General features: G+C 37.1%; 1 protein-coding gene across 4 annotated transcripts; it reads right to left on the reverse strand.

Annotated features, from left to right (window-relative positions):
• Positions 1 to 2,935: 2,935 nt before the first annotated feature.
• LARP7 (La ribonucleoprotein 7, transcriptional regulator) lies at positions 2,936 to 23,085 on the reverse strand. Of its 4 annotated transcripts, none has more exons than XM_049885492.1 (13): positions 22,885 to 23,077; positions 15,015 to 15,218; positions 14,449 to 14,549; positions 14,293 to 14,376; positions 14,020 to 14,184; positions 13,853 to 13,946; positions 13,427 to 13,777; positions 13,189 to 13,333; positions 11,493 to 11,644; positions 10,647 to 10,762; positions 7,253 to 7,412; positions 6,933 to 7,024; positions 2,936 to 3,209 (listed from the first exon to the last, which is right to left on the reverse strand). In XM_049885492.1, the coding sequence occupies exons 2-13, from the start codon at positions 15,214 to 15,216 to the stop codon at positions 3,129 to 3,131; spliced, it is 1,743 nt and encodes a 580-aa protein (XP_049741449.1). In that variant the 5' UTR covers positions 15,217 to 15,218; positions 22,885 to 23,077; the 3' UTR covers positions 2,936 to 3,128. The 4 variants fall into 4 exon arrangements, 3 of the variants coding, with proteins under 3 accessions (XP_049741449.1, XP_049741448.1, XP_049741450.1); XM_049885491.1 differs by having other exon boundaries at positions 2,937 to 3,209; positions 13,427 to 13,780; positions 22,885 to 23,070; XR_007517615.1 differs by lacking the exons at positions 2,936 to 3,209; positions 6,933 to 7,024 and adding an exon at positions 8,113 to 8,376 and having other exon boundaries at positions 7,325 to 7,412; positions 13,427 to 13,780; positions 22,885 to 23,085.
• Between the last annotated feature and the right edge of the window lie 125 nt (positions 23,086 to 23,210).

Genomic DNA, 23,210 nt, shown 5'->3' on the forward strand with positions numbered 1-23,210 from the left:
TCTTCTCCGGTGCCTCTAGGTGAATTCAAACGGCCAACTTTTTGGTTAGCAGTCAAGAGCGTTAACCATTTACACTACCAGGGACTCCTGGTACAAACTGCTCCATGGCATCGGTTACATTTTCCACAATGTGTCAATATTCTCATTATTTCCATTCTGTTTGTTTCCATTAATCTAGCTTCCCTGTCCCTTTTTAGCTTCTCGTTTGTTTTAGGGTAAATGTTGACCTTTTGGTGTCATATAGTTGATTATTTAAGGGAACACAGTATTCACAGGTGATATTGTTTATTTTATAAGTCAATCTATTATTTGGATGAAAGGTGACTACTGTGAGGGGCTTCAGTTCCAAGTTCAAAGTGTTATCTTAGGGTGACAAAGACATCACTTTCTAACAAACTTGTGTAAGTTTTGTTTTTTGGCTGTCTACCACTGGACTATAAGCTCCATGAGAGCAGGGATCTTTATTTTGTGCACTAATAGTCTTCCAAGTGGTACAACAGTGCCCAAAACATATCCAATAAATATTTGTCAAATGAATGATCTTTCAAGAAGCGAATTTCTGGCATTTGACTTGATAACATCTACAGTGCCTCTTTAGACATTCCTCACTGAGATCAGCTGAAATCTGCAAACACACATCTGATTATTCTGGCTTTACTGCAGCATCTTTAGTCAAAGTCCTCTACAGTAGGACTCAGCCACTATTTAGAGATCTTCCTTTTCCTCCGTGAGCATATGTAGCTTCCCTTCATGGAGGGAGTGGGCACTAGGTGGATGGCAACTTGTCAGGATACCAATTTTTGATAATAATCATCTATTGTCACCCCAACCAGTGAGGGGGCCAACCTCCTCACAAATCTGGCCCAGGGAAGTGAAGAGATCCCTGATCGTAGGCCTCCCACCATCCATAGAAGTGGCAGTCAAATTAGTCCCCAACTCCCGGACAAGTCTGACGGAACCAGGAATGGGTATGTAGCCCAACACAAAGGAACCCAATGACTGCCTAGTGAGCTTTCTTGATATTTTGAAATAAAAGATTAAGAAGTCAGTTAATATTGGGATAGGAAAAAGCCAGACACATATTATACAGCTGAGGCATCTTTAATGGTTGTTAGTTGCTGTTGAGTCAAATGGAGACCCCATGTTTGCAGAGTACAGCTGCTCCACAGGGTTTTCAAGTTTGTGACCTTTTGGAAATGGATCACCAGGCCTGTCTTCCAAGGTGCCTCTGGGTAGGTTAGAGCTGACAATCTTTCAGCTAGTAGTTGAGATCTTAACCACCTGTGACACCCAGAGAATCCTGGTAGAATTCCAGAATGCAGATTAAGGAATTCCTACTGCTGGGGCCCTCAGAGCTGTCCTAATAGTTTAGCTTTTCTGGAGTTCCATAATACCCATTTGTGTAATTCTCTGCCTTTCTATGAGCTAAAAGATATCTATACTTGAGAAATATCATGTTCCTTGCAACCAAAATACAGCCTACTATGCCTGCCCCTAAGAACAGAGGAGCTCTTACCTGAAGGTTAATCCACTGCCACTGCTTGTCACTAACCTAACAGTATTTATGGACTGCCCTTCCCTTCCTGCCCCAGGCACACCCACCTCATCAGGTCACTTTTTGCAGGTGCACTACAGTCATATATTCTTTGTCCCCAGTCTAACCTGTTTTCTTCCCTACACTTGGCCTCTTATTTTGGTTGTCTTCATTTGGTATCCTGTATTGGACACGGTTTTAGTTTACTTGGCTCTGAATTGGCACACCCTTAAGGTACCCATAACAATTCCCTGTTAACACCATTCACCAAACCTTGGATAAGAGACTCTTCCCCTTTGAGGCCCATCCCTCAGTCAGTTTTTTTTTTAATACTCTATTTTTACTTTTTTTATTGTGCTTCAAGTGAAAGTTTACAGAGCAAATCAGTTTCTCATTAAAGAACTGACCAATTGTTTTGTCACACTGGTTGTCTCACTTTTCTGTTCAACTCTAACAAGATCATTCCTCTTCAGAAGGGACAAAAAAAAAGATGGCCTATCTCCGCTGCTTTTATCTGTGTGGTGAGCTAGAATTTTCTGTCAGCGCTGTGTTTTGCTGCGAAAAGAGAAGGTAAAATCTAAAGTGCTACCCTGGTAGGGGGAAATCACCATCCATGACTTGAAACATCAGTGTTTACAGTTTCAGTGTGTTAGAAGTGGCGTGTCTTGTTGGGTATCCATTACGGTACATACAGAAATGTGTTATTTCCTACCTAAACTCTGACATATGAGGCTTTGGGACCATGTAAACCACCTGACAATATTGAGCAAAAGGGCCTGCCAAGATAGAGACTTCAGTGCCACCTGCAGACTCCAGAAGGGAGTGAGGCCAATAGGCCGCTAAGCCCCTGAACTGTGCCTCCCTGCCCAGGATCCTGAATAGAAAGAACAGGTTCTGTAGGTTCATTTCTGGGAAGGCTTCAAATGCTCCAATTGTATGATTCTCTGGAATAAAATGATAGACCTCAAGGCCCACCTAATGTTGAGTACTAGGTTTTTTTTCTGTGTTCATAGCATGTTAACTTTATTTATGAAAAACAAACTGAATACTTTTTAAAATTCAGCATTTAATGGAACCACTAGATACGGTCAGCAATGGAAGCTCAGACAGGCAAACTGGAATAAACAAAGAAATACTATGCATATATGTCTGTATAAATTGACACGAAGATATCCAGTATATTTAAAATGCAAAAATCCAGTTACAAAATAATAAGTAGAGTAAGAGTCCACCATTAAAGCACTTAAATACTTGTTCTTTATAAGTCAGATATTCATATAGTGTTAACTTTTTGCAATTATGTATTTTTTAATAATAAAAACAACAAAATAATAATGTTCAAAACACATTTATTTACTAAATCACTTTGTGGTCAATATCACATATGCTTTCAACAAGCATTTAATGAAAGATTGTGGTATACAATGTACTTGTTTCTAGAAAAAAGTCTTACAAGTTGACGAACAAAGATATAGTTTTCATTATATGTAGGTTTTAGAACAACATTCATTATGGACTATTACCATAGTAAAAATTTATTTACTAACAGCTCAAGTATCCAGTGAAATATTCAGAGTTAAGCCATGTTTTTTTTTCAGTCATATTCAGAAAATCTAATGTGTTTACTTGCTTGTTGAGTCTTTGCCAGTCTAATCTTTTCAGCTTTGGTAATTAACTATAGAGAAAGAAAGCAGAAATTAGAATGTTTTGGATACCCAAAAAGGACAAGGTAATTATAGCTAGGAAAATTTCACAATTATTAGCTTGAATGGTATCTGAAAAGAAGGGTAAAGGGAGACTAATGAGAGGGTTAAGTTTAGGTCAAATCAATTACATACGACACTGTCTAGATTATGGCTTACTAAGTACAATGGGTATGAAATGTTTGAATTATGCAAAACCCTTTTAGTCCTACTTTACTAAAAATCTATCTGTTATTAAGTCACTGTGCACTGGTAATTTTTAAAACTTTTTAGGAGGGTCTAGGACCCACATTGGTTTGTTATTCTATACTCCCTTGAGTATGAGTATTACCAAGACATTTCTTAAATGATACTGGTCCTTAATAATTACATTATGCTTGTCGATTTGTTTTGGGCTGAGTGCTATGTGAAGGTCTGCTTATAAATGTGAATTTAGAAAATTAAAAATATTCCATATAAAGGTAAAGGCTATTTATTTATTGCACCATCTCATAAATTTCTGGATATGTTTTAATAAAGTCAAATGAAATTATATGAAACTCAAAGAAAATCATTTAAAATACCTTACTTAATTTCAGAGTAAACGCATATCTTTTTGTCTTAAAAATACAGACTCAATGAGTATTCATTAAATTAGTTTCTTTTAAAGTGTGTGGTGCCATGTGGCCATTGATAGGAAGTCACTTTTAGATTAGACTAAAAATCTATTTATCTGACAGCTGAGTCCACAAAATCGTAGGTGTTTAAAATTCTGGTACACCCATGCATTGTTCACAAATTTCATGAATTCTGCCCTTACCCTCTGAATATCTAACGTATCAGTAATTTGAATAGAAAAGACCATTTTGATAAAAACAAAAAGTTCAAATATTTCAAAAGGTAAAAAGAAACAAGAAAAAGCCTCATTCTGTCTCCATAGCTGCTATCCAATTTTATCAAGGCGCACAAAGTGCTAAGGTATACCTTTCTTTTATTTTCTCCATCTTTTGTGACAGGTCATTAATTTACCCATATCTGATTTTTATTATGCAAAAATACCACATATAGAAAAGTTTTTTTTACATATTCATTTTTTTCCCTTTTTAATCCTCTGTAAATTGAATGAAGTTTAAGAAACTGTTCACAGTATTAGTCTAGTCTATAACATGAAAACTAATAACCAGGATTTATTAGTAGTTTTCACTTAACAATGGACCATATATAATACTACTGCAAAAATGATGGGATGTCAAGGCAGCAAGGTATTTAAGTCATATTTTTGGCAAAAATCACTGACATTCCTCAAACGTTTTCCAAACAATTACCATTACTAAGGTGCTCTCTAATTTTTTTTTTTTTTCTCTAAGGACTGGGCTGCTAACCAAAAAGTAGGCAGTTGGAACCCACCAGCCTCTCCTTAGAAGAAAGATGTGGCAACCCGCTTTCATAAAGGTTACTATCTCGGAAACCCTATGGGGCAGTTCTACTTTGTCCTATAGGATCACCATGAGTTGGAATTAACTCAATGGCAGTGGGCTTGGTTTTGGTTTCATTAAGGAGCTCTCAGTTCTCCAGGCACACTGGCCTCTACATTTTCTGTTCCTTCTGCCTGGAAAGCTGCACTTCCAAACTCTCCTTGGGTTGTTCACTCACTTCCCTAGATCTCCGCTCTAATGTCACTTTTGAAGCGAGAACTTCCCAGACAACTTCATCTGATACAAAGCTACCCAGCAATACCCATTAGTTTGTTGTATTTTTCTGCACACCAGTAGTCATCTCTTGACCTCTATTATTTATCTGAAAGCTTCAAGAAAGCAGGTACTTTGCTACTCATGGCTGCGTATACCCATTTTCTAGAATTGTGGGCTAACGTAAAGGGGACATTCAAAAAAGATTTGTTAAATGAGTGAATAAACAAACGAAGTAGGTTGTCAAACTAATTATGGTCTATTCTATTTGATGGCACTGGGGTTGGGGGCTATTCCGCTAACAGCTTGTAAGGTACTATTTTGTGTAGTATCTTCTCATTTTCTGAAATGTGCAGCCAACTAGCTACTTCCACAGCTTCAGTTAAGATCCTGTACTTTCAAATGTTTCTATTTATGAAACAAATTTTGCTAATTTTCACCTGATTGTGCAACAGGTGAAAGGTCAGGAAAAGAACTCTCCAACTCAATGACTGTTGTTCTTGTTAGCTGCTGTTCACTCAATTCTGGCTCATGGCGACCCTGTGTGTGCAGAGTAGAACTGCTCCATAGTGTTTTCAAGGCTGTGACCTTTCGAAAGCAGATCTCTGAGCCTGTCTTCTGAGGCGCCACTGGGTGGGTTGGAACCCCGAACCTTTCAGCTAGTAGTCAAGCACGGAATCATTTGTACCACACAAGGACTCCAACTCAGTGACAGAGCTCCTCATTGTGCTCCAACTCAATGTATAAAACTCCCTAGGCAATGTTTACTTCCTAGGCTCAAGTTTAATTTTCAAAGATGGAATCTTTCTAAATTTCTAAGATGAGAACTCAATTGTTAACTCCTAGTTAAAAAAAAATATATATATATGTATATATATATAAGTGAAATTTCATACCAATTACAAGAATAAGTATTATTTAACATATTGAGTTAATTTTGCAGTTACCAGCTCTTGATTAACAATTTCAACATTTAAATAATCTCAAGCAGGCTTTGGAATTAACACCTCATAGATCTGAAAGAGTCCTTAGGAAGGAGGGAGGCCTCCCCACCTCAACAAGTTCTTCTCTATTCATGAAAACAGAATTAACAAAGACCAGTAGGAAACTCCTCTCCCAACCCCCCACAGATTATCTTAAATTCCAAAGAAACCTGGGTGATAGAGGGCTGATTAAAGACACGGTGATTTTTAAGTTAAAAAAAAATATATATATACACACACACACAACCCCCAAAATCAACAAAACTAGAATACAAGACGCGTAACTTTTAAATTGCTAAGTAAGCATAAAAGGAAATTATTTTAGATTTTTCTCATTTATAACATACAATTTTAAATTAGTTATTACCCTATTTTGTGCATGTTAAAATGTATTAACCTTTATATGCATAATTTGTTTTTAAAGAATAAACTTGACAGCTCACTAGCAATAATAATTATTCTATAAATTACCCAGTACCATTTTACATTTACACAAAAATAAAACTAATGAACAAGAGGCTTGCTTTAAATCGTTTAATTTGCTTAAACTTGTGTATAATGCTTGTTGATGCTCCAAGAGAAAAAGGAATAAAGCTTATCATTCCTATAGGGAACATTATGCATGGTCTCTCAATCTTACCTGTGGAGCCACATATCTTTATAAACTACACACTAAATACATTGTGTTTTTGCCATTAAGACAATGTTCAAATGATCACTACCATCAAGCTATCAAACACAGCAGTAAGAAATCAAGACTTTAACTTTGAAGTATATCAGTAGTTGAAAAACAAACAATGGCAACAAAAACAACTCTAAATTAAAATTATGTACCCTCGTGAGGAAAATGATTATAATTTCAGGTATTTTGAGATCTAAATAGTTGAGAATTCTCTCCCAATCTAAAACACAGTATATACTCTGTAAATCTTTGTTGTTTGTTGTTGTTAGGTGCTGTCGATGACTACATATTCCTGACTTTCAGAAGAAACTGATCCTCCGAAGATTTTAGGCTACGAAACAGAAACAACTACGAATTGATTACCTTCTCAGTGCCTCTTTTCTTTTCCCGAGGCTGATTAAGTTTGGCTTGTCTGTCTACCAAAATCTTCTGCCAATATCTCTGTTCATGATCACCTTAAAAACAAAAACAATCACTGAACACAAAGATACAAATGAAGAAACATATTCACGGCAATACAGTCTCAATAATGGAACTAGAATAGTTACTTCATTATACTTAGTATTACTTTATGGATATTAAGAGTACAAAAAGAAAATTACTAATTTCATGCCAAAGTCAGAAAATATAACACGATAAACTGCAATAAAAATTGTTGAAAAAGAAGTTTTTATGAATTTTACCAGAAAGGACCTCGAGTTTCCAGCTGTGCTTCTTTTTGATTTCTGTACAGGCATTTATAACTGCTTGAGCATCCTCAGGAGTCTTAAATCTTACATGGCATTCTGTATCTCCTTCTAGCAAATCAACATAAACAACTTCTGAGATCGCTGCCAAAGTATCCTGTATTAGTGTTCAGTAGAAACACAAAACAAATAATAATGTTTCATAATAATTATAAAATTATCCTAAAGGTTGTGTCAGAATGTATTATCCAAGTAAGCCACTGTGAAACGTCAGTATATATTCTACATCAAACATTTTTTACACAAAAATACTCTTAAAAATACACTTGAACGAAGAGGAGAATCTATTTAACATTAACTCTATAATCATAATTTATCTTCATTAAACCTTAACACCTGAATCAGAATGTAAATATTCCATAAGGAAAATGGACTTCTAGAGCAGAATGTACAAATACTGCCCACTTCCTCTCCTCCCACCAAAAGAGTTCTAAATCTTGGAGTAGTAAATTAGGAGAAATAAAAATGGTTTTTTAAATTGGAGAAGGTATGTTTTCACTTGTGGTAGTTAGCTGTTTTCAAGTCCATTCCTACTCAAATGCAGCCCCATGTGCACAGAGCAGAACTGCTCCATAAGGTTTTCAAGGCTATGACCTTTTAAGAAGCAGATCGATAAGGTACCTCTGAGTGGGTTCAAACTGCCAACTTCTCCCTATGAGTTGAGCACTTAACCTTTGCACCACCCAGCGACTTCGTATTTTTACTTACCTGTACAAAAATCACTTCTGATTTAAAATATATATAAAAGTATTCAACTTTTTATAAAAACTCATGAAAAAAAGCTTCATAAAACCTACCAAAATCCTAAATTCCCCAGTGGACCAAGAAGAACACAGGTCAAGAGGTATTTCTTTCTGATAAAATACCAAAGGAACCTCTTCTGAACAAGCTGTCATCACCCAGCAAGGAAAATTTTACTTGGGATGCCTGCCGTGCTGGCAAATTAACAAAATTCTCACATTCTTAATCAATTTTTTCTTCACAGCAGGTTGCAAAGAGTACAAAAAGCCTTTATGCAAGAATGTAACAAATTCTTCATCCATCAACTTCCATTCATAAAGCTAAAAAAAAAAAAATAACCGGCAATTCCCATCTGAAAAAGTCATTCATTTCTTCTCCCTTTAGAGTTTTACTCCCTTTCCAAGTACACAACTAATTTAGATTACTTTTAGATGTATAATTTTTAGATCTTTGAATTACGGAAAAAATAACAGCAATACTTAGAAAAATTATTTTATTATAAAGCAAGAAATGTATATTTAGTTAATAATAAAGAATATCTATATAACTTTTAGAAGACAGGGATTAGGTATTAATTTATCCCAGAACTTAGCTTCAGAAAACAGGCACTTAGTAAATGTTAGCTATATCAATAAATAAACTAACTGGAGAAAAGTATACGTGACAATTCTTTCCATTTCTCTACTTAAACAACACTAAATTTAGAGCAAAGTAAGAAAAATCAGCACTAAATTGATGAAATTTGAACTTATTCACTAGTAGTAGTGAGAGTTTTGTAACTGATTTATCAAACAGATTAGATTGCTACAACTCAAAAGATATTCACTAAATATCCATTATAATGTCAGGCTAATCTCCTGATTTAAAACCCTTCTAAGAATGACAAATTAGCCTAGTAATCACAGGGACAAGTCACAGACAGCAGTAACCACCATCATAGCTCAGTTTTTGTTCCACTGAAATGTAAGTAACTACTATATTAGAGTTATTTTGGTAATGGAGCTATTTTGTGATTTCGATTATCATAAGTAATTTGTAAATGATCTAATTACTAATTTGATAACAAAAACTCTTTGACAAATATAATTAAACCTATGTCAGTGATTCCAAATAACAAGTTTTTGCTAATTTTTTCCATTAAATCTTTTGCATTCTAACTAAGCACAGCAAACCTGACGTCAACTTTTTAGCTTTCTAATCCTGAATTCTATATTGCTACCATACACTAAAATGCAAACTGGTGGGATTGGCCAAATTCCTCATAGATATGGGATAGAGAATTCAAAACCCTTTTTATTGACAGCTACAGGGTTTGAGAATATGGGTTCATATAAACAGTGCAGGCAGATATCACAGTGAGCAAACACCTCAATGCTTAAAATAAGTGACTGGCCTATGTATGCAAAACCAAACCGACATGCTACACAGGCTGAATCAGCATAAAAGAATTTTTAAAATTTTGGTATAATATAGGTGAATACTTTACGTGGTTAAAAAATAGTGCCTCACCTAAACATGTGAGAGGGTAAAGAGTAAATAAGTTATGGTGCTCTTACACAAAAGTATATGACACCATTAATAAGTATTGCTGTATGTGTTAGTGCAAATGGCTGTAGGAGATAAACTGTATATAAGGAAAAGAAAAAACTGTAGAACACTTTATAGAAAACCATAGCAATCTGTAGTTTAAATCAGGTAGAACAATGGATTTATTTGTACATGTATGCAAAATGTTGTAGCTTTTTACAAATACTTCATCCTTTTCTGTAACTGCTTTTCAAACATGTTTGGGTAATGCTGTTTACAAGCCATCAACATGGACTGAAAATAATTAACCGAACACTAAAAAAGTGAAACAGAAAAGTCTTTCCTCCAAAAAGCCCTACACTTCTTTCAGAAAAAATTTTTAATCTTAAATAGGATTAACAGTCAAAAATAAATGCATGTTAAGTGAAAAATAATGTATAACATCCTGTTTATGCCAAAAGAGCAGTTTTGATCTTTTTCTGAAAGTCATTACATAAATCTTCTAAGAATCTATTGAAAGTCAAGAGTTCTACTGAAAAGAAATTCACAAATTCTCTAGTTTGCTCCCAAACCAGACAATATCAGATGATTACAATTTAAAATGTCAGACCAACTAGAAAGCTGATTACATCTTCAAAAAATTTGGGGCTGTGTTTCTAAACTTCATTTTCACTGAAAATAGAAAAATGTCCCCTAAAAAAATATTGGGGAAATAATTTTACTATATCCTTTAGTTATAAATGTAATTACACTTTTTCATTCAACTACATGGCAGCCAACAATTAGAGGCACCAATAAATATGAGCATAAATTGTAACTTTTCTACAGAAAAGGGTGTTTAAACTACACTCACTATAAATTTGATCCACTGAGAAATTTCAGTGTTTAGATTTTGCTTCAGGTTAAACCTTTGGCTTACTATGGAATCAAAAAGCTACCAGAAGTTACTACAGAGGTAAAAATTCTAATTTGATTTGCTTTGTTTTTCCATATTCAGAACATTTTCACACATTAGAGTTACTCAGAGAGAGTGACAACTACCCTGGGGGCTCACAAGCATTACCCGGACTTGTTTCCTGCCAGGTAGGGGCTCTGTGCTAATGATCTTCACAATCACTCCACTCACAAACTGTGGTCCCATCGCATTAACCTCCTGGGGGCGACATTCTTCACTGTTGGCTGTTGATTTGAAAAGGAAAAGATTAGAAATAAATCTCTAACACTTAGGGAAGTCACTTTGGAACAAAAATAAATGATTCCTTTGTTTTTTAGGCTGATTTAAATAAATTATTGTATTATATTTCATACCGCTTATTTCAGATTACAAATACAATAAAAGTTTATTACTCTAAACTCAAATCTGTTAATGTTGGAAGGGCATTCGTAAACCATCCCCTTCCCCATAAAAAGGCCTTTTTCCTTGAACCAAGTAACAAAATAAAGAAACAGGCATAAGATACTATCATAATATTCTATTACTTTATGACTCAAAAGTGAACACGTATTTTGACAATTTATAGGAAACGTGTCCTAATATTGAATTCACAAGAATCTTGCTTTAATTATTAGTTCCTGCTTGTGGTTCACTCTATGCAGTAAAACTACTGGTGAGGAATTAACAATCTCTATTCCCACAAACTTCTTCACCCATAAACAAAGCAAGAGATAAATATTTACAGAATTTGATCAATAATGAAAACTACAGAGAAAACTAATTAATACAGCTACTATTTAAAATCTGCCCTTCAAATATTCTAGTATCAAGAAATCACATATCTGGACAACTTGACAAATCAATGATTTCTCTAATAATGACAATTTTGTGTTAAGTTTTTAAAAAGACTTAGAAATACCACTTGATATATAAGAACCATATAACACAATAAAAGCTACCATACAGATCTCTTACTTTTTTCATTTTTCATTCCAGACTTATTAGGTTCGCCATGGTCTGTTTCCATTTCTGACTCTGATTTTATTTGGGATATTGTTTTTTTTAAAGAAGCCATGCTTGCTTTTTGCAGAGCTAAATACTCCTTTTTCAAATCCATCCATTCATTCCTGTAAGGGGGTAGTAATAAACGACCTATTAAAATACCTTTCCTATACACGCAAATTGTTTCCTGGGTTCTAAATTCATCTAGCTTGTTTGCTTAAGGGAATTCTGCTTGTCTCAAAATTCAGATTAAAAGTTTTAAATTTGCAATGTTTAAATTCTTGAGTGTGCTCCAAACAATGGAATTTATGCAAGTAAAATTTAGAATTCATTAATTAGCCAGTAACACATACCAGGATCATCAGTCTTTACTGGGGGAAAGATGACAGGTTAAAATCAGAGATTATTTGTGAAACAGGTTTCAATTAGAAATAACATTCCTTAGTATTTACTTGAATCAAAAGGAATTTCTAAGAAGAAAAAAACACCCCATGGAAGTAATTTATTTACATGCATTTACCATGTGGATGTTTCTGCAAACAGCCAGAGCCCCCCCAGATAGAAACACAATGCCTCCTCTGACTCCACGGGAGCACTCATTGTTACCCTAATCTCTGCCATCAAACAAGCAGATAGGAGATTTTTAAGGAGGAGGATCTCCTGTGGTAATGGTTTTAGCTGTTAACATTGACATCTGTATACTTAAAAAAAAAAAAAAAAAAGTATCCAGACCCACCCAGGACCATACATTCCCTGAGAGCTGATACATTAAAATAACAAAAGGCTCTTGTAATGATTCTCTGAGATAAAAAGGCAAAAGGAATTCAGGAGTTGAGAATAGTATAAATACAAGCGCCTGAAGGCCTTGTCTTACGCTCCCGGAAAAGAAGTCTTTGGAATCCAATCCAGGAAGGTAAAGGAAACTCTCTTCAGAAAGGTATGGTATTTTGTCTTTTCTCCCTAGACTGATGGATTTCCTTCGACTTTAACAAGGAGGTCCTTTCTGCTATTTGTAAAAAAGTAAGTGCTTCCTTGTTTTAGTAGAAGTGAATTCAACTAATCTCCAGGTGAAACTCTTCAGCTATCCCGGTATTTTTAGAGGCTTAAGGGAACCCCTTTGCTTTAACATGGGGGTACCTGCTGTGTAAAATAAAAGTAAGTGCTTCCATGTTTCAGTGGAGGTGTCTCCAAACCGACACTTCTCTGTCTGACATAGACTTCAATTTTTTCTTAGTACTTACGGATGATGTTCATGATTGCAAGCGTGTCAAGGCTGGGCTCCCCACCACTTAAACGTGGATGTACTTGCTTTGAAACTAAGAAAGTAAGTGCTTCCATGTTTTAGTGATGGTGAGTCTTCTTTTTACATTTCTACATGACACAGAATCGAGCCTTTTCTATTTTATGTTGTCTAATCTGTAAAGGGACCCCCTCTACTTAAACATGGAGGCACTTGCTGTGACATACTAAAATAAGTGCTTCCATGTTTGAGTGTGGTGAATCCTAACAAATCTTCAATTGCTTTATACATCCATATTACATTGTGTGGCACAGGCCATTACTGTTGCTAACATGCAACTCTGCTCAATATACATTGGAATTGCACTTTAGCAATGGTGATGGAGTGTATTTGTCAACTGTCAACAAGTAATGTTTATGCCAGACTTACTTTGATAATACTCTTAATGGTATAACCTCTTCTCCCATTTTATGTCTCTCTTTATGTTTTTTCTTATGTTTTCTTTTTGTTTTTAAGAGAGATCCATCTTTGATATCTCCGGTATCCTTTTCCTCTTCTGTAGAGACTTCCAAATCTTGACATATTAAAAATCATCCAGTTAGACATTTTGGATATGAAAACTGTTACAATCTAACCGTATATAATCCTAATCTTGAAGTAATTTTACCTTTGTTTTCTTTGGAAACTTCTTTTACTTCTTTTTTAATGTTTTCTTTTTGAGCCGTCTTTTTTACTTTAGATCTGGGAGCTAGGCATTCGGTATTTGCGGAGGCGCTCCTTTTCCTCTTCCCAGTTCTGACTTCAGGTAAGTTGGATGCTTCAGCTTTTTCCCGTTTTTTCTTTTTCTTTGCGGGGGGCTTTTGAGCTTCAGGTATTTCTACATCAGACCCCTCAGATGTCGTCCTGGACCTTTTCAGCTTACAGACATTTTCATTGCTTGTGTCCGTATTTGCCTCTTTGGCCTGGACACTGTCTTCCTTCTTCACTCGGCCTTTCTTCTTTTTTTTCTTTTTCTTCTCTTCTGTAACAAAGCCATTATTAATTTCATTTCACTTAAATCACATACATGTTAAAATATAAGCAAATAACTTACCAGGTACTCTTAGAGCTGGAATGGGTTTATTTTTCACCGTCTTAGGAAATATCCCAGGTTTTCTTGGTGCTTCTTCTGGTGGGTTGTTAAGAAACTGAAAAATGTTATAAAATAGTTAGTATAACAAATTACTAATTTTTTTTTCTTTTTTAGGATCTTGGACCTACCTCAATAGCTTTTGCTGCTTGTTCCTTTGTTTCAAATTCCACAAAGGCAAATCCCTTTGGGTCTCCAGTAGACTTATAATGCGGTATGCTTATATAAACAACATTGCCACATTTACCAAATACTCTTTCGATCCAGCTGTGATTAACATTTTTGGGAAGTAATTCCTGTAATTAATTAAAAGTAAAAAGGTCAATAAACTTGAACATAATTAAAACGCTTGTGTGTCACTTTTTGACTGGTCACCTGGGCTTTTCTATAATATGGCTTCTTACCACATAGACTGTCCGTTCATCTTCATCTTTTGGCCTTTCACCTAGGGGCTTTTTTCTCCTGATCCTGGTGCCTTCTAAATCCAGCTTAAAAAAAAGCAAATTAAATTAATAAATTGAATCAAAATAACTGAGATAGTAAATTATGAAGAATCTTACCTCTACAACAGCTGAGCTTTTCAATGCCCTGGCAATTAATTTTCCATCAGTGGTCAATTTCTTCATTTTGTTAAATGACACAAGAAGTGATATATCAACATCTAGCAAGAAATGCAAAATAAATGGTAAACCAACCAACAAGGCAACTGTCCTGCTATAGAGATATTACTCAAATCTTAAACAAGTGTCCATTAAAATTGGTAGTGACCAAAAGCTCTGATTTATTAAACATCCTAAGGATAAAAAAAAAAGCAGCACTCTTTTGTATTCCCAACTCAAAACATGTACATGATACTATACGAAGTACTTGTAAGTAAATGCCTTAGTGAAATGATTAAAAAAATGTATAAAATCCTACAATGGTTGTGTGGTTTATTCTGAAAAGATTTTTTCATTTGTTGCTTAATAAAAACTATCTGTCATTCATTATATAAAACATTAAATATAAACTCCGCTGGCTGAGAATTGGAAGTTGTACACTAATGGAATGTGTGTGTGTGTGTATATATTTACACGTCCACTACATTCATTAAATCTGGTTCCATTAATATCTAAAAACAACTTACATCCATCTCTAGATTTTTCTATCTGCTCTCGCAGAAATCTATCCTTGTGAAGATTGGCGTCTCCAAACCAAAAGTCCACTTGCTTAGCAATATCTGCAAGCACTTGTTTAACTCGAGACCGTTTCTTTTTTTCTACATCTTTTTTCTTTTCAGTGTTTTCCTGTTCCATTGCTTTGTCTTGATTTCCGTTTTCAGTTTCCATTCCTGTGAATGAAAAAAATTCTTTAAATTGCCACAAGTGATACTTAAATACAGAGAAACATTTTTTTTTACTTAAGGGAATAATGGACTGAATATCTGGTTGTCAGAAGATAAAAACTTTGCAGGGAACACTTACCAGACATTTTCCATAATCAAGAATTTTCATTCACTGCCTTTCTGTTTTTTCTTAGAGCTCTTTCCTGTTCACTTTTCATAAATCTTTTCAAAATTTTTCTCCTGTGTTATGGGATCATAACTTTAGTATTACATGCCTTTTAAGCAACACAACCCAGTTATCCTAAGTACACCTCACAAAACTACACTAGTAAGTAAGCTAAGGAGCAAGGGACTCAGTCATTCTCCACCTCAACAAGGTTTTATGCACATTAAGGAAATAAAATACTGATTCTCGGTTTTTAAAAATGTTATTTTCCAATTACTAGATGCAAAATGCTACTGCTAAGTTGTAGAGTTGTGGAGTTCCTAAAAGTGGAGTTCCTATTCTGGTTTTTGCAATTCCCAACCTCCTCTTTCCCCATTAAAGGGAAAGCATTACTTTGCAGGCCTCTTTTTCTCTTGTCTCCCTTAGCTCTAGCCATGCTGGTCTCCTTGCTATTCCTGAAACTCACCAGGCAAACTCAATTGAGGGCTTTCTGAACTTGCTGTTCTCTGGGGAACACTCACCCCAGATAACATGCTCACTCTCTTTATAAGGTCTGTTCAAATGAAAATTCGTTGAGGTCTTCTCCCACAACTGTATTTAAAACTGGAAACTTCTGGACAAACAGATACTCTGAATCTCTCCTGCTTTATTTTCCCTAACATTTGTCACCTGTCATTACTACGGAGCCCTGGTGGTGCAGTGGTTAAGAGCTCGACTGCTAACCAAAATGCTGGAAGTTCGAATCCACCAGCTGTTCCCTAGAAACCCTATGGGGCAGTTCTACCCTGTCCTATAGGGTAGCTATGAGTAGGAATCAACTTGATGCCAACAGGGTATCATTGCTATGGAGTCCCAAAGGAAAAAAAAAACAAAAAATCCCTGCTACGGTCGGGTCGATTCCGACTCATAGCAACATAGTGACCTGGGTGGTACAAGTGGTTACCTTGCTTGGCTGCTAACCAAGAAGTTGTAGGTTCGAGTCCACAGAGAGGCACCTTGGAAAAAAGTTCTGAAAATCGACTTCCAGAAAAACCAGCCACTGAAAAGCCTATGGAGCACAATTCTCTGACACACTTGGGGTCACTATGAGTCAGAGTGGACTCAACAGCAACCTTTTTTTTTTTTTTAATCATTACTATAAATTTGATTATTGCTTATCCTTTCTAGGATGCAAGATGTATAAAATCAGAGATTTTTGCCTGTTTACTGATGCATCCCCAGTTCCTGGCATAGTAGTCACCCAAACATTTGTTTTTAAGAATTGAGTCATTTTACTTGAATCACAAGAAGTACAAAAAAAATGAATTTATAAGCAAAAGATTAACATCAGGCCTGGGATGATACAGGACTACCTGAGAATAACTTAGTTCTCCCATAATATTGTTGCCTTGGGAACAGCAGAGTTAAGATAAATGGAGATGGTTGTATCTGTCTTCCTTATTTCACATGAGTGGGGACAGCTGACATACAGGCCTTAGGTCTACATAACCAGAATGGCACAAAAGACTGGCGGACAAAAAGGTTAAGTTAAAGTTTTTATGTGTCAAGGTGGCTGCTATACTTGCCTGTTGTGGATAAGGGTGCAAAAAAAAAAAAGGAAGTCGATTTGGGTAATTGCTGCTCCTCTCGAGGAAATGAAGATGCTGCACCTGTTATATCTGCTGCCTTGTATTCTTCTATGAAGCACAGCATTAGAGCAAAGCCTATCTGTGTCTTCTGAGTGACTGCCAGGTGGAGCCTGTAACCGCAGCAGTGAGGATATAATGTCTTTTCAAAGTGATAAATTCAGTAAGGGAGTGCTGCCCTTAACGTAAAATCCATTGCCAAAGTCGAATGAAACTCATGGCGACCCTGTGTGTTACAGAGTAAAACTGCTCCACAGGATTTTCTTGTCTGTAATCTTTACAGAAGTAAGTTGCCAGACCTTTCTCTCATGGCACATTTGGGTGGGTTCAAATCGCCAACCTTTCATTTAGTAGTCAAGCCCAGCTGCTCCCCATCCAGGGACCACCAGATGAAGGCCGTTAATGCACTTCACCTCAAATCTCAACTAAACATGCATGCTCACCAAAGTTAACAGAAGAGTCTTGACATTTTTAGAATAAGCTTTGGTTCATCAGCCAAGTACCAATTTTGAAAATATACAAGTAAAAGAGTATTTAAGCTGATGTCAGCTGAACACACACAAATGCAGCTACACATCAGAATTAATAATTAGAAAAACAATCAAATGTCATTTAGTACTGTATAGCCACACTCCTTGGCTCAAGCTCTCACTTCAATCCCTCCTGTCAGGCTTTCCTTCATACCATGCCAGTGAAGCTGCAAACTAGGTCAAGGTCCTCCACCGACATTCTTGATCTCTCAGTAGCACTTATAGTCAAGAATGTCCACCTTGAACACATTTTCTGCACACGGCTTCCCGGACAGTTTGCCTCCTTCCGAATTTTCTTTTCTGGACCCTCCCACTCTGCTCTACCTTTGAACGTTGCCTTATAATTGTACTTGGTCCTGGGCCCCCTTCTTACCTACAAGCTCATCCTTCTGAGTCTCCTTGGCTTTAAATGCCATCTTTATGCTGATGTTTCACAAATCTAGGTTTGCCAGCTCTCATTTCTCCTATTTGCTCCCACTGCAATATTTAATTGGCCATTTGACACCTGTACTTGTTTATCTAAAGGGTACCTAGAATTTAACATGGCAAAAATAGAACTCTTGAATTTTAACAAATCTATTTTTTCCTTAGTTTTCCCCATTTCAGAAAATACTATTTACACAATTGCCCTGAGGGCAAAACCTTGAAATCATCCTTCCTCTTTTCCTCACACCCACAGCCAATTCATCAGCATTTCTGTTTGTTCTACCTTCAAAATATATCCTGAATATGCACACTTTTCATCTTTTCCATCACAACCACCTGCTCCAATTTACCATCCTGTCTTGCCTGGGCTACTGCAAAAACACAAAACAAACAAACATCAAACCCGTTGCCACTGAGTCAATTCCAACTCATAGTGACCCTGATTGGGCCAGGACTACCACAAGAGCTTCTTAATGGGCCTTAATCAATTCTCCAGAGAACAGCAAAAATAATCATTTAAGACTGTAAATCAGGTCCTGTTAGTCTCCTGCACAAAATCCTCCAGAGGTGTCTTATCACACACAATAAAATCCAAAGTTTTTACTGTGGCCTACTCCTTATTCCATCTGGCCCAGGGTTATCATCTCCCATAACTCTTTATAGCAGGCTAACTCTAGCCACATCCTACCACCTTTCCGTTCCTTAAACATGCTAAGGCCATTCCTATTTTTGCTCTTGCTGTTCCCTTTGCTTTCTCTACCACATCTGGTAGGTTATGTCCTTGTTCATTCTGGTCTCTGTTCAAATGTCATTTTCTCAGAGAGGCTTTCTCTATCAATCTAAAATAGCCCCGACCTTGCCAATCTTAACCCTACCTACCCCTTCAATCACCACTTTCTATCCTTTCATCCTCTTAGCACTACCTGGAATTATAATTTTATCGTCTGTCTACTCCACTAGAACGTAAACTCTATGAGGGTAGGAACTTTGGCTTGTAAATAAATATATTTAAAAGTAAAATGTAAAGCGTTTAGCACTTCAAACTACTTTGTAATGGGATACGACATAAATAAAATACAAATATAGGGTATGATTAGTACTATAGCTGGTTCTATTGCTAACTTTCCCTCCAGAAAACCGTAAATTATAAAAGCAGACTGCCAGCTCTTCAAATCCTTTCCTGGTCAAAGCCCACCATCTAAGGAAATAGATCCCAGAACCACATAAGCACAGAAAGTCACAATTCTCCCCCAAAACAAGGCTTTTTCCATCATTCTCATACCTCAGACCAGAGAGCCTGCTTCATTCTTTCTTTAGATTATTTAAGTTCAGAAACTCTTGTATAGCACGCATAAAGCAATTTGGATCTTTAAAAATATATCATGCACCTAGTTTATAAAGAAAATGTTCTACATTTTAATTTGGTGAACAGCGTCTGGGGTCTTAAAGCTTGTGAGCGGCCATGTAAGATACTCCACTGGTCTCGCCCATCTGGAGAAAGGGAGAATGAAACCAAAGACACAGGGGAAAGATTTGTCCAAAGAACTAATGGACCACAACTGCCACAGCCTCCACCAGACTGAGTCCAGCACAACTAAATGGCACCCGGCTACCACCACTGACTGCTCCGACGGGATCACAACAGAGGGTCCTGGACAGAGCTGGAGAAAAATGTAGAACAAAATTCTAACTTAAAAAAAAAAAAAAAACCAGATTTACTTGTCTGACAGAAACTGGAGAAAAGCCTGAGAATATGGCCTTCAGGCACCCTTTTAGCTCAGGACTGAAACTGCTCCTGAGGTTCACCCTTCAGCCAAAGATTAGACAGGCCCACAAAAGGAGTCTAAATGGGCACACCAGCACCGGGGCAAGGACGAAAAGGCAGCAGGGGACAGGAAAGCTGGTAGTGGGGAACATAAGGTCAAGAAACAGTGTTGACCTGTCATGGGGTTTGTAACCAATGTTACAGAACAATAGGTGTATTAATTGTTTAATGAGAAGCTATTTTGCTCCGTAAAGCTTCATCTAAAGTACAATAAAAAGAAAGAAATACATTCTACAAATGATCAAATATACCTTCAATTTAAAGAAAAATATGGATTAAGCAAAAAGTAACGTAAGATATGGTACAATTTAGCTTCTCTAGTGATGCAATGGTTAAAGCACTCTGATGCTAATGGAAACGGTTAGAACCCACCAGCTGTTCCTCAGGAGTAAAGACTTGGCAATCTGCTCCTGTAAAGACTACAGCTTAGGAAACCCTACGGGGCAGTTTAACTCTGTCATATAGGGTCGCTATGAGTCAGAATCAACTCCACGGCAGTGAGGTTTTTTTTGTTTTAATTTTTTTGAGTCAGAATCAACTCAATGGCACAGAACAACATAATGACTAAAGAAGATCAGCAAGTTACAAGGCAGTATTTTTATTACAGTCTCAGTCCGTAAAGTCTGTATTTTCTCAATGTTCTGTGATAACAAATGTGTGAATTGTCATTCAGGGCTAAATAAACTTACTATCTTCCCTCCCCTGGCCTAGTTCTCCTTCCACCATTTTCATCTTGTTTAAAGATGCTCTATTCTACTGAGCTAACCAATCTACCTATTTACTAGTTGTGTGAATCTTAGGCAAGCTTGCCCAAGTTACCTCATCTCTCTGTGGTCTATAAAATGGGGATAAACATCATTCTTACCCAACAGGGTTGTTATGAGGATCAAAAAAAAGCAGAGCACTACAAATTGCTGTTAAGTAGTATGCACTCAACACATTATCATTTACCAGTGTGTCTCTACATCCTGTCAATTCAACCTCTGAAATGGTTCTCATCTCCATTTAGTGCTCTCCATTACTACTGTCACTATATGGTAGGGGGACAATTCACATAAATTGCTCTAGAAGTCATCCATCCTTCTGCAACTTGTCTAAGACACAGATCTGATTTGGTGTCTGCTGGTTCTTTGTTGTCAACCTCAAGTCAAAACTTTCCACAACAGAAATTCCTTAGCACTTTCCTGTGATCTAATTTTTCTTTTTTTTTGAACTAATGACATTGGACTGGCTTCTAAACAGGGACTTTAAACAAACAATAAAACGTTACTCTGTAACAATGCCCCCAACCCATTGCCTCTAGTTGATTCCAACTCATAGCAACCTTATAGGGCAGAGTAGGGTTTCAAAGTCCCATATTTTCCAAGAAGCAGCTGGTGGATTCGAACTGCCAACCTTTTTATAACCTCCTCTAATTTACCAAAATGCATTCTATGTTCTAATCCAGGGATTCTTAACCCGAAGTCCATGGAACTTAAAATGGATTTTAGGAAGTATTGTGAACCCCAAGTAAAAAAAAAAAGTAAAAATCATGATTTTTGTAAAAGTACGACATAAACATAAATACATGTCAAAGACTGTACTTCAATAATTAAATGGGGAACCAAAAACGAACATAACAAAGATTGTACTTCAATAATCAATGCGGGAACAAAAAACGAACAAAAAAAAAAAAAGCTCACTACTGTCGAGTCAATTCCCACTTATAACAAGCTTATAGGACAGAGCAGAACTGCCCCATAGGGTTTCCAAGGAGCGACTGGTGAATTTGGACTGCTGGCCTTTTGGTTAGCATCGGAGCTCTTAATCACTTCAAAACCAGGCTCCAAAGAGGGAACTAGGTGTTAAAAATCAGTTCAAATGAGAATTAAAGAGCAGACACATATATAGGTAATTAGGAATGATGAAATTAATTTTGTAATAGATGCAAAACTGATCAGGGCAATAATTACATCTTCACTGGACAACACTAATTTGCATAATCAGTTTTCTACAACTTACATACTAGTAAAACAGTTCAATGACAATGAAACGCAAAGGTGGAGCATGAGCTAAACAGGCACTCAGGGATTTTTTTTTTTGGCATTTCAAAGTTTTAAAATTTTTCCTCACAAAATTATATGCAAAGTGTTTTCAAATGTAAACATGCACTTTTCCTGGGGTGCTTATTCATAGCTTTTACCACATTTTCATAAGCACTGTTGTGCCAACAAAAGTTAAGGATCGTTGTTCCAGTAACAATGGTCCCTGAACATTTTCTTGCCTCTGTGCCTTTGCTGAAATGAGTCTTCTGGTCTGTCTTGCCTTATAAAACCCCTGATTCAACTTCCAAGTCCCAGATAAAATGTCATCTTTCTCTCTACGATCTTACATCACCACTTCTTCCCTAGCTGACTGCTTCCTCATCTGCTTACCCTAAGTATATTTATTAGCATTCAGTACACTGTACTTAGTCCTTGGGTGGCTTAACCTGTTAAGTGCTGACTACTAACCGACAGCTTGGCCATTCAAAATCCAGCCAGAGACCTCGGAAGTCAGGCCTGATGATCTAATTCCAAAAAGTCACAGCCTTGAAAACCGTATGGAGCATTCCTACTCCGCACACGAGGATGCCGCGAGTCGGAATCCACTCAAGAGCAACTAACACACTATTTTCGTAACTAGACGTTCAACTGTTCGGGAACGAGACTGTTGCTGTTACGTGCCATCAGTCGGTTCCGACTCATAGCAAATCACTACATTCTCTATGCTTTGACAGCCGATGGTCAACCCCAGTCTCCCCAAATAGGCACTTTCCTTATTGCTACATCCTCTCTCGGCATCCGTACTTCCTCAAGGATGCTGCCAAAGGAGAGGCGTGCCCCAAACCTCCCAATGGCGGACCATATGCGCCCTCTCGCTCTGAAAACTGGAACTACAAGGCTAGCCAGAGGACTTTCGCGCACGCGCACAAAGAAGTACAACAAGGGCACTAAGACTGGGTTCGTGGGAGGGGGCGGGGTGATTAGGATGACAGATAGAATGGACTGCACGAAAAAGGACTGAGAGGAAATTAGACCTCACCCAACCTGAGCAATCCTATAGGCCACTTGTCACTTACTCGGTTCAGTTCCCCAAACACAGGGACACAGACTGCGTCCTTCAGCCTTTGCCGCCTTCCGATCCTTATAGTCGCGCTTCTTTTCGCGTCATAGCGTGAGCGACACCGTTCTCCAGCTCCCCTCGAGAAAGGCCGGCCCTGAGCCTGTGCGCCCGTCGTTACGTCACAGGCTTGGGCTGGCTGCCGTCGGGCGGGGCATCGGAAGGCGCGGCCGGCTGAGGAGCTTCGTAGCCATTGAAGAATTTGATTGGCAGTTTGAAAAAGGCGGTTCTGGTTGAGGTGGAGGTGGGCGGGCTAAGTAGTGGGTCCTGATCTGGTGTGGTCCC

This window comes from Elephas maximus, chromosome 5 (assembly GCF_024166365.1).
Source record: "Elephas maximus indicus isolate mEleMax1 chromosome 5, mEleMax1 primary haplotype, whole genome shotgun sequence".
NCBI classification, from domain to species: domain Eukaryota; kingdom Metazoa; phylum Chordata; class Mammalia; order Proboscidea; family Elephantidae; genus Elephas; species Elephas maximus.

Bases quoted from the DNA above. Each gene is read 5' to 3' on its own strand.
- LARP7 (XM_049885491.1), bottom strand. From the start codon at position 15,216: ATGGAAACTGAAAACGGAAATCAAGACAAAGCAATGGAACAGGAAAAC. The intron at 13,334-13,426 runs GTAAAATTACTT...TAATATGTCAAG, and splicing joins AGTTTCCAAAGAAAACAAAG to ATTTGGAAGTCTCTACAGAA. The intron at 7,413-10,646 runs GTAATGCTTGTG...ACACTAATACAG, and splicing joins CTGGCAGGAAACAAGTCCGG to GATACTTTGGCAGCGATCTC.